The following is a 12,518-nucleotide window of genomic DNA, read 5'->3' as shown; positions in this document are numbered from 1 at the left end:
AGCATGCCCTTTAAAAGAGTAACATAGTCAACACTATTGAGAACTTCAACTGTCAATTATTTGTCAATTTGCCCCCCACCTATCTGGTTTGCTACCCTGGCTTCTCTGTCTTAAACCTTCTCTATAAGCTCTATAGTTTTAAATTGCTCCCATCAATATTTCTGTGGCTGCTTTCTTCTCTATGATACTTTAGTTTTTTAAACTTTTTGATGGGTACCCTTTATCACTTTTTCTGGATATCATCTGAACTTAACTGTTAATGACTTCTAGTATCCATATCAAATTTCCCATCACTGTGGGATTCCAGTCACTCTCTAATTCCTCTGCCCTTCTAGACCTTAATATATCAGGAAATAATTCTAGTCAGGCAGGACACTTAGATCCATTCTTTGAACTGCCTTTGAAAGGCAATGGAATATAGAGCCACTGTTCTGGCTCCAGAAAAAAGCAACTATGTTAGATATACATAATAATATTCTTCAACAGCAGCTAAAATTTAATATAAAGTCACATCGCAAAGTTTCAGAGTGAGATGGGATCCGTGAGGTCACTTGAGTTAAAAAAAAAAAACAAAAAAAACCTAACATTAATCAACTTACCCAAATGCAGAAAAGAAGACACAATCATCATGCAAAATATTTGCTACTCTTTCAAAGGTCCTATAGTTGTCTGAGTCCTTTTGTTCAAAATATCCAATGATTGTTCTTTTACTGCGCTATAAATATAAAACAAAGCATGCACATAATGTTTTTAATATATGATTTTCTCTACCTTCCTATATGGGTATTAACATGACACTATTCATCTATCCCTTCCTCAGGTATCTATAAACAGCTATAGCTGTCATTCATGTTTCTAAATGATATATAAATATAAATTCCACTTCAAACACTTAAAACCCATTATATGAAAAAAGTCTGGTTAAATAGTATTAATGCTTATGACAACCAAAATGTTTTTAATATTTCTCTTCAATATTTTATTTAGAAAATCCAAAGAGTATTTTAAATGTTTAATTCGTGAATTTCTTTTCTTGTTTAAGACTTTTAAACTTTGGGTTGGATACATTTTAAAATATAATAAAACATCTGTAAATGGAACTACACAAATTTAGAATTTGTGATGATCTGAAAAAGGCTGGGCTGAGTAAAAGTTCATGAAGTAAGCACTTCAACTAACCTTGGCACAATTTATGGTGGAAAAAAGGAATTTTAAGGAAAATTAATAGTGTAAAAAGGGGGAAATATGTAAAATATTTCAAAGAACAAACTGTTTTTAAGCACCATTTCAAATAAACACATAAAAAAGTTGATAAATGATTATGTTACCCTGATTCATTAAAGTAAATTCATAAAGTAACACTATATATATATATATATATATGTATACACACACACACACACACACATACACAAACACAAACATATGACACTCCTTCTAGGAGCATTGACTTGAGAGCTTAAAGGAATGTCATGGTGCCTAGGGCCCTATTCCCTTATTTTACACATAAAGGAACTTCAGAAAAGTTAGTAAGTACCTTTGCTAAAGTCATACAGATAGCAAATAGTAGAGCCAAGATGCAAACAAACTTTCAGACTGATTCTGATGCTTTTTTCTGTACTCTTTCTTTGGTTAACCTAGTTTGAGCAATGTGTAATTGAAAAAAAAAAATCTAGACTTCTTTTAATACATTTACACACACACACACACACACACACACACATATCATTATTTCAAATTATAAGATTTAAATATACACTATACATTCTAACCAACAATTTTCATTTTGAACTAAACAAAATTGCTTCAAGAACTTACATCAAGAAATTTGATTTCTTCCAAATCATGAACTTCTTGAATAGGGTCACTTTTTTGTTGCCTGATGTAATCTGCTATTGCTGTCACTGATCTCTGACCCCTGTATTCTCTCTTCATCATCATACCATTTCGGAACAGTTTTAGGGTAGGGTATTTGCTTATCCTGTATCTTTGGGCTATTTCCGCTAGAAGAACAGAAAAGTTAAACAAACAAACAAAAACAAAAACTGGCTTCAGTCATTTTACGAGAATAGATATGTCTTAATATGGTGCAAGTACAAGGTTTAGAGAAAACTCAATCACTGCTCTCAGGGAGCTAACAATCTAGTAGGAAAGAAGAAAATAAACATTTACTTAATGCCATCTCTGTGTCAGGCATTGTGAAAGAACTTGACAAACATTATCTCATTTGATTCTCACAACAATCCTGCAAGATGGGTCTAATATTATTCCGATTTTAAAGTTGAGGAAACTGAGGCAAACAGGTTAAATAATTTGACCAGGGTCACACACTGAGCAAGTATCTATGATCAAAAGTTGAACTCGAACCTTCCTGACTCAAGGTCTAGTGCTCTATCCATTATACCATGTAACTGTGTAGTAGGACACAATTAAACACTTGCTGATTGATATTGTAAGGCACTATAATAGATATTGCAAAGGATATAAAAACAAATAAATTTTATTTTCCCCAAGGATCTTACAATCTAGTAGGGGGAGAAAGACCAACATACAAGTAATTGTTAAACATATATATATATATATGTATATATATACATATATGCTATATATAAATGCACACACATATATATCTCACTTTAGTTATAGTTTTCCTTTTAATATTTTCAGTAAATTCTCCCTAAATATAGTGATATCTTTTGTAGTTTAGGTAAGCTAACATTCTGTCCCTTGATTCTTCCAATTGGAAAAAGTAATTCGTCTAATAGAAATATTACAACATGCTCAATACATTAATACACATATTAATTTATAGAATAAACATATATATATGAATCAAATAATGTCACTCCAAAATGATTCTCTCTCTATCTCTCTCATAAACACATGCACACACATATATTATGGGTATACATATATATCAAATTATGGCCTCTAAAATATAACTTCTATACATAAATACATATACCAAATTTTAATGGAATCCAATATAGCTTCTAANATTCCCCATACACTAATTTCATTATATATATATAATGAAATTAGTGTATGGGGAATCTAAGATATAAAAACATGAAAAGAACATTAGAATCTGCAGGGATGATGAAAGGTTTCTTGGATAAGAAAGCATTTGAACTAAGGCTTTAAAAGAAAGATTTCAATAGCAGGGATAGAGGAAGGGGGAATAAAGAAAAGTAAATTAGGAAGGAAGAATGGATATATTCTGCTTTTCAACATTTTCCTTTTTATTTTCATGGTTATATGTATTCTTTCTTATAATCTTCAAAAGCATAAACCCCTTCTTCCAACTTTCAAAAGTGTCTAAGCAGGTGTATCTCACAGTTATTATTTAAAAATTCTTAAGTGACCCTATGAAGAATGAAGAGTGGGAATCCCTTTCATCAAACATTAGCAGTGACCCCAGGCAATAACCTAAGATTAAATTATTTATTTCAATAAAAATAGAAACCTTTTAGTGGAAGGGAATATTTACCTTTCATGGGCACCCCTACTATATAAACCTACTGCCTGGACAATAGTTATGACTCTGACAAAATATGTCTCATAACCCTATTCATCCAAAAAGAACTTCAGGATCTCTCTTTAAATGTTATCACTTAGTGGCCAAAAAAAAAAAAGTGGGGAAAGATTTTTCCTCCAAAAAATGTCTACTATTATCTCAAACTTTTCAGAAGGTACTTCTAATTGACTCCATTTCATCTCTTGCAGTAAAGCACATACAGTTTAGGGAAACAGTTAAATGATATGATAGCCTAAGGGAGTTCTTACTGATTACAAGCCCAGTGCTCTATCCACTGTGCCACCTACCTGTCCTAGAAGGAACCTAAGGGGTTATCTAATCTAACTTTTCTACCTGGATGAAATGGAATCTTCTATAATAATCCTGAACAATAACAATTCATCCTCTGACACCTCTTTGAAAAAAAATATACTATCTCTGGAGGAGGCTAAATGTATTTTTTGATAGATCTAATTGTTGGAAAATTCTTCATTACACTGAGCCAAAATAATCTCTGAGAGTGGTTTCCATAAGCTCTGCTTATGTATCCAAACCAAGAAAGTTCCTAACCATTATTTTACAAGCAAATAGTCTTAATATGAAAAATGTGATTTTTAAAACTACTACCACAAAAATATAGGAACATTTTGTTCTAAAGGTAGTATGATAGGTATCCATCTTGTACACTTCCTGAATTACCCTATATATAACCTGAAAAATCCAGGGCCACTATTACTATGGCTATAGGGTGATTCAACTACCCTGAATCCATACAAAAGCAACCAGAAACCTAACAATAGGGCTAGAGATGAACAAAAGATATGAAGAAAACATTGACCAACTTATTAAAATAACTATGCTTTCCATTTTTTTAAATAAAAGAATTTCTCATATGAGGCTAGAAAAGTAGTCAACAAGATTTTTTCTTTCTTGCTTTTTTTTTTTTTTTACCCTTATCTTCCACCTTAGAATCAATACTATGTACTGGTTGGCAGAAGAGTGGTAAGGGCTAGGCAATGGGGGTTAAGTGACTTGCCCAGGGTCACACAGCTAAGAAGAGTCAGAGGCCAGATTTGAATCTAGAACCTCTCATCTCTAGGCCTGCCTCTCAATCCACTAAGCTACCCAGCTGCTCCCTCAACAAGCATTTCTAAAGCCCCTGCAATGTGCCAGACATGGTACTAACTTACTAAGAGGGGGAAAAAAATCTAAATAAAATACATATATATGTAACTTCCATCAACAGAAATTATGAAAAGAAACTTGAATTTATAAGTCTTTAATGGAAGAAATGTTATCTATTCAAATTAGATGCAAAAATTAAAAACAAAAATAATCAACTCTGGTAAATATGGGCAATGATATCAGCTTACTTTAAGAACTGTACCTCTCCAAAACAGAATAGAGGATTTTTGATAGTTTAAAGAGAGAATATCTACTTTTCCCCAGGAACTCTCTGTATGAAAACATGATTTCTGATTTTATAATACAAACTTGATTGGTATATGCAATGTAGTACCCAACTGATGACTCACAAACTCTGAAACTAGGAGCCTGTGGCTTGTCTGTCCCCATAAAGTCTTTGAGGTGAAGGAGGTAGAACCTGAGAAATATGTGAGATAAGAATTAGGATAAGAGCTCTATCTAATTATCTATTAACTATTTAGATTGGGAATGAGTTATTAACTTGTGTGAAGGAGAACTGTGAGTAGAAGATTTGAGAAATTCTATAAGTCTAGTATTTTTATTTCCAATTTTTTACACTGAAACAATCAGAACAGAGAAAAGCAGACAGGGAAAGTGGGAGGCAACTATTAGCAGTTAGGCCAATGCTGAACTCCTATAGAAAGGCAATTCTAATATGTAGCACTACTTCCATCTTTAGAGGAACCTGCTAGGCATGCCCTTGTGCACTGGACCATAATTCATGTTATAAAGTGTGCTCACATTGGGTTTTAAAAAGTATTTAAATAGCAGCCCAGGTGTCATAGGAAGGGAAATGAACTTGGTGTTAGAAGATGTTGGTTCCAGTTCTATCTCTCACAAACATGTCATATAATTGAATTAACTTCTCAGTGCCCCCAGAAAGTTCTCCAAGAAGGTCAGTTTCTGAGCAGGAGTTGGTCTGTTGCATCCATTTCCTCACTGAGAGTTGCCTAGACATAACACTGAAGACCTCATCCAAACAAACAGCAACAACAAATCTCTACTGTGGTCAATCTTCCAGATGTTTCTTAAGATAAGAGAAGTATGGTTTTTACTTGGACCTAGTTTAAAATCTATTTTTAAATCTAAATAAGTTTTATTATTATTGCTCTAATTAAAACCTGGCTATTTCAGATCTGTACCCAGTTCTTCTTCTTTCTCACCTAACATATGTACACACATACACCTGTGCTGTTTTTTTTTTTAATAAAACCAATCCAACTGTATCACAATTTAATATTTCACACAGATAAAGGTAAACCTTGAATTAATAATTTGCTCAAGATTAAACATTGACAATCACCATCATTTTGTAAAAGATCACAAAATCCTTTTGGTTCTCCATTTCAAACAAACCATAACCAAACATTTGAAATGAACGAGACAGTCCCTGCCACTAACAATATGACTAAGTACTCACAGTGCTGATCACAATCTACTCGGGCAAACACTACTTGATTCTTATTTGGATATTCTTCCTTAATGACATTGGAGGCTTCCTCAAAGATTGGATGCAACATCTGGCTGAATCGACACCTATTCAGAATGAAAATAACAATTAAAATGGAAAAGCAAAGTTGTATTTTATTATGGTTATTAATACTCACTGTGAGTTTATTCATGTTAAAAGCAATCTACCATTAACTAAAGACAGTGTGATAGTTTTCAAATAAAGTTAAACCTCTCTGTTAGGTTTCAAAGGGAATTACAGGCTACAAAAATTATGAGTTAGATTGTTTTTCCTGTAAGGGAAGAAAGGTACCTAAGAGAGGCAGAATGATCTTTTTAAGTTGCAGAGAAAAACACAAGTCTGAAACAGGGAAGTCTGATTGACTCTACTATGAGGTAACACTCAATAGTACCTATAAAACTGAGACTAAGCATCATGATGCCCAGATTTTACTATATTTGTTCAGTTACCTTTAAAAACAGTTATGTGACTATAGAGGGCTAGAATTGGATTTAAAAACAAATGGGTTCATAATCTACCTATAATCCATATAGATGTGTGAGCTGGTACCACATCTCTTAACTTCCATTAGTCTTAAGTATAATTCCTACGATTTATCTACTAAGTCTAAAATGGGTAGATCTGTGCACCTACATCTGTTGACACATTGGAAGAAATTACAGATAATTTATGAATCAAATTACTGTATTAGACCAATTCAAGCTTATCGATTTCATCTCCATGCATGTCAAGTAACACAAAAGAAAAGCAATCTATTTTAGATAAAGGTATATATGTACATAAAGTTCCTATCCCACATTATGAATATAAATACCTAAACAAAAAGCTTAAAACTTGAAAATTACAGGAATGACCAAGTGACTTATCAACTATAATTCTTGCCATTAATGAGGGCCTCTAGGTTTATTATCTATCCTCCAGGTGCACCCTCAGGATCCCTGGTCCTTGCCATGCCCACTACTGCTGAAATCTCCAATATGTGTTATCATCCCCAATTAGAAGATGAAATCCTTGAAAACCAAAACTATCTTACATTTTTATTTGTATCTCCAGTGATTATTAGCACAACCCTTGGCATGCAATAAGTATCAGATAAATGATTTTTCATTCGAAGAATGGCTAACTCACTGGTCAAAGAAGGAGGAAGGGATATCAAAAATTGTTGGCCATTCATTCATGTCCTACTCTTCGTGACCCCATAGGACATATTGTCCATGGAGTTTTCTTGTCAAAGATAGTGGAGTGGTTTGCCAATCCCTTCACCAGTGGATTAAAGCAAACAGAGATTATATGACTTGCCCAGGTTCACACAGCTACAGTGTCTGAGTCACACAATGTCTAAGACCGTAATTGAATTCAGGTCTTCCTAAATGTAGGCCCAGCACTCTCTCCCTGAGCCACCTAACTACCTCATTCAGGACTGAAGGCACTATAAAAATGAAAGGCATCAATAAAAGTTTAAAAGAAAGGAGTGGGAATACTGGCTAATTGTTAGTCCCCCATACTGTTAGCTCTATTCTATTACTCCAGAACCAAAAGAGCTGTTCTAAGGACCTACCTGTCTCTGTTATGTACATTGCAAAAAGTTCCCACTTTGTGGTCCTGAGCAAGTCATCTAACTTCTCTAACCTTCAGTTTCCCCATCTTTAAAAGGGGTGTGGGGCAAGTCTGTACTGCTTAGCTAACTATATAGCTGTAGGAAAAATACTTTGTAAACTTTAAGTCACACTATATAAATTATAATTATGATTTTACTTTGCTTTTTTGTTGTCTGTACCATGAAAACTAAACCACACAGGTGAAGAATAAAGATCTCAGAGAAAACATTCTGTCTTATAATGAAGATTGTAGAGTAGCTAAAGCTTCCCTTTTGCTTTCCCTCTCTTAGAAATCAGAGTCCCAGAGAGTAACCTTCCCCCATCAATGTATTTCCTTCTTTTTTTCCTCTATTTTTCTCATTAATTCTTCCTCTTTCAGCTCACTCCTTTTCTTTATACTTACCCTTGCCTCCCTTTCTCTTCTTAGCTGTTCCAAGAGGATCCATACATAATATAGTTTCTATTCTCTGCTGTATTACCAAATGGAGTTTTATACTACCTATTTAATGAAAAAGTGGAGGAATAGAAGATACTTTTCTTCCTTCCCATAATAAATAAATAAAATGTTTTTATTGATATGTGCCCTCTCCCTCTTTTCTTATACAAAACATTCCTAAATAAGGGGAAAGAATTCTCACTCCTTCCTATTAGAAAAAAATGAAACTTTGAAATGTAATAAATTTTAAGTTATGCATGAAAGCAAAACTATTACTTACCAGTCAGCATAAAAATTTACTAAAGCAACATCTGCACTGTCTGAAATAAAAAAAAATATATTTAAATTACTCATGTCTATATTTTTCCTGTTATTAACATATGAATCTTACTCAGAAACCCATATACAATCAGTTAGGGCCTACTTATACAGTTATCAAAGTGCCCTTTTTGCTTCACAGCCTTCCTACTATACATTCTCTCTAGACATTTTCATTGTTACTGGCATCTACAAAAGATAAGAGGAAGGAGAAGGACCACATTAAGATCAATTTAGTTTTAAATATCAGATTTCATAAAAGAAGAGAAATAAAATTAAGAGTTGTAGTAAGATTTGTGAATAACCTCCATTAGCATAAAAAAATTGAGAGCTGGCTACTTTAAAATTCTAAAAGATGGTCCATTTAACTACAATTTTCTACAACTAAATTTTTTTTTTGTTCTTCAGCTATTTCAGTTGTGTCTGACTCGTCATGATGCCATTTTGGATTTTCTTGGCAAATATAATAGAGTGATTTTCCATTTCTGTCTCAAGCTCATTTTACAGATGAGGAAACTGAGGCAAACAGGGTTAAGTGATTTTGCTCAGGGTCACTAAACAGTGTTTGAGCCCAGATTTAAACTTGGGCTTTCCTGACTCCAGGCCCAACAATAAGGTACAGCAAATACAGTCAATCTTCTTAATATTTGCATTTAATTTTTACCATTTCAAGCATTTGTGTGTTTTTATTAATAGTCTCATTTTCACTTTCAAATTAGCAACCATGCACATTCACAGTTATGAACAGTAGAAGTGGCTGGTATCCTACAAAGTGTTCCACTGTCTTTTTTACTCTATTATTGTAAAGAGCTATCCATGTCTTCATTGCATCTTGTCAACTGTTTACCTTTAAAACTCAAGCTTTGTGTTACCATTATGCCCCTAAAGCACAGTCAAAGTCTTCTGGGTTCTAAGTGTCTTCTAAGAACATCTAAAATTCCAACAATCTCTCTCTTAGTTTTCAGATCATAGGCAAGGTAAGACATTTACAACAACATAATATAGACATACCTTATTTTATTGAGCTTCATATTATTGGCTTCTCAGATATTGTTTTTCATAAATGTCAGTTTTGTAGCAACCCTGAGTTAAAGCAAGTCTATCGGTGTCATTTTTTCCAAGAGCATGTGCTCATATCATATCTCTGTGTCACATTTTGTTAGCAATATTTCAAACTTTTTATTATTACTCTATCTATTATGGTGACCTCTGACCAGTGATCTTTGATGTTACTATTGTGATTGTTTTGAGGCACCATATAAGATAGTGAACTTCACTGATAAATGTTGTGTGTGTTCTGTTCCACCCACCAGCCATTCCCTAACTCTCCCTATTCCCTAAGACACAATAACAATGAAATTAAGCCAATTAATAACACTAAGATGGCCTCTAAACAAGTAAAAGGAATAGTCAATCAATGCAGCAAACTTCATTGTTCTCTTATTTTATGATATTGTCACAACAAACTCAACCTTCGGCAACCACTACCCTGATCAGTCAGTAGCCATCAATATTGAGCTTAAGACCCTCCACTAGCAAAAATATTATGACGCTGAAAGCTTAGATGATGTTTAGCATTTCTTAGCAATAAATTAATTTTAATTCAGGCATGTACGTTTTTTAGACATAATACTATTGGACACACCTAACAGATTACAATATAGTGTAAACATAATTTTTATAAGCACCAAAAAATTAATGTGACTTGCTTTATTGCGATATTTGCTTTATTATGGTAATCTGGAACTGAACCTATAATATCTCCAAGGTATAGCTATAAAGGACAATGCCCTCACACCGACATCTGATATAATAGAAGGTAAGGCTTGAGTTAAAAAATGTTTTGCTTTTAAGAATTTTATTTGTTGCACAGTATTTAATTTAACTGTTTCATGTGTTATAAAAAAAATAATGTTGTTTGAAAACAATGTTTTTTATTGAGATATTAGCACAAAAGGTCACATAATTCTAGGGAATTACTATCAAGAAAATTTTGCATGCTACCAATATTTCATTTTATAGTTGTTTCATGGTTACTATTAGGAAAAATGCATATAGGAAAGAATTGTACGCAGAAAAGTGTATTTTCAGCAATCTCTAGTAAAAGAATACAGTTTTGGGAGGTCATAAGAAACTAACCCTCACTTCCCATAGGTCAATGTATCAATATTCATTTTTTTATTTTTTAACCATTTTCTAGGAACATTATTATCTTGAAAGTTAAGGATTGACTATTTTTTCTTCAGTAACTCCCTGTTCTTTAATCAATAATTCTCTAAAACAAAATAATATGACATTTGCATATCAATATAGGAAGAAATGAGGAGAGTCAAATTCCATATACTACTTCTGTTTTTTAAATTCCAAATTACCCATCAAAACAAATCAAGAAATTGACCCTTGCAGAAGACAAAATGTAGTACAAATGTGATACCTTCCCCTTTTCAACTACTAGATTTAAAGCACTTCTTTTGACTACCTAGTTAACTAGAGAAGGTTTTTAGAGAGGAATTTTGATTTGGACAAAATCTTTTATAATAAAAAAAAATCTGCATGGTGCCTAATATTCATTAGAAAATGTTTTTTGAACCACATTAGTTTTTGCAACATACTTCAGTGAGTATATACTGATAATTTTTTGTAGCACAGTGACAATTACTGAAGAAACAAAAGCAAACTCTAAATAGCACGCTTCATTTTTCAATTTTTCCAATAAATCAAGTGTTTTATCTCAAAATTATAATCACTGATTACAAAACAGCTTTCCCATTATTTTTTCAGAAATGGAAAACTATCTTTACACTCATCCCAAAACTCTAACAAGTGCCTACAATCATACTTCTTGCAAATATAACATTAAAACTGTTTGGCATTAACTAAGTAGCAATCCTTAACTAACAAGGCTTGAAAAACTATATTTTACATTTTTTTGATAGATGAGATGATGATAACTAATCCAACTATTAGCGATTTAGTTTAAATAGTGATCATTGGAGTATGGTTTCAGATCATGAAGTATAAAAAGCCCCAAATCCTGTAATTTCTATAGCAGCTATACTAATATATAAACAATGAGAACTGACTTTGTAAGTCAGTCTAAACTATTTGCTGAATTGATATTAAGAATTATGATTCAAGGGGGCAGCTGGGTAGCTCAGTGGACTGAGAACGAGGCCTAGAGATGGGAGGTCCTAGGTTCAAATCTGGCGCTGTGTAACCCTGGGCAAGTCACTTGACCCCCATTGCCTACCCTTACCACTCTTCTGCCTTGGAGCCAATACACAGTATTGACTCCAAGGCTGAAGGTAAGGGTTTAAAAAAAAAAAAAGAAAGAAAGAATTATGATTCAAACTGAGCTAAAAGATGCTGAATTCTTATGAAAACATAAGGTTGATATATTCAGTAGGATAAGAAAATAGCAATATATTTTTAGAAAGAGTAAACAAGACCTGAAATAAAGTATTTTCTGGTTTCCCTTCAATTACTAATGAAATTAAATTAATCAGAATACTGATTTCCCAAGTATTCCAATTAGTCAAAGTTTTACAGTAATTTCACACAGGCAGCTCTTCATGGAATAGTAATTATACAAAGAAAATTAAGTTTCCAAGTACTTACTTAAAATTTCATCTATATTTCCACTATCAAGACTTGCTATTTCAGCTGTTATTGGAGTAAAAATCCAAGTTATCTGAAAATGTAAAAAATATAAAATTAACAACTAATGTTTCAACATGAGGTAAGTAAAGCAAATGTGGGAAAGGAAACATGTAGAAATTTTACAGTTGATTCCATGTGAAAAAGCTACAAATAATTAGTAATCAATTAATGTTTTATAGGAAATTTCAAATCTAAAGTTTCATTTGGAAGGCAAAGAACATTAGAGATATTTGTTATAATGAGACTTATGTTATAATGAAGGTATTGAAATGGGCAATGAGGAGACTAAGCTATCACTCTTTGCAGATGATA

General features: G+C 32.8%; 1 protein-coding gene across 1 annotated transcript in view; it reads right to left on the bottom strand.

The window, feature by feature from the left end:
- The window catches only part of ERP44 (endoplasmic reticulum protein 44), a 130,739-nt gene that overhangs the window by 72,768 nt on the left and 45,453 nt on the right, over positions 1-12,518 (bottom strand). The window contains exons 2-6 of the mRNA XM_044658302.1: positions 12,165-12,237; positions 8,509-8,548; positions 6,144-6,259; positions 1,819-2,003; positions 600-715 (exon numbers count right to left, since the gene is read on the bottom strand). Of these exons, the coding sequence (XP_044514237.1) occupies positions 600-715; positions 1,819-2,003; positions 6,144-6,259; positions 8,509-8,548; positions 12,165-12,237 (530 nt within the window). The remainder of the gene's footprint in view (positions 1-599; positions 716-1,818; positions 2,004-6,143; positions 6,260-8,508; positions 8,549-12,164; positions 12,238-12,518) is intronic.

This window comes from Gracilinanus agilis, chromosome 1 (genome assembly GCF_016433145.1).
Source record: "Gracilinanus agilis isolate LMUSP501 chromosome 1, AgileGrace, whole genome shotgun sequence".
Taxonomy (NCBI): domain Eukaryota; kingdom Metazoa; phylum Chordata; class Mammalia; order Didelphimorphia; family Didelphidae; genus Gracilinanus; species Gracilinanus agilis.
The sequence above is the reverse complement of the archived record's forward strand: the minus strand, read 5'-3'. Positions and strand labels throughout refer to the sequence as shown.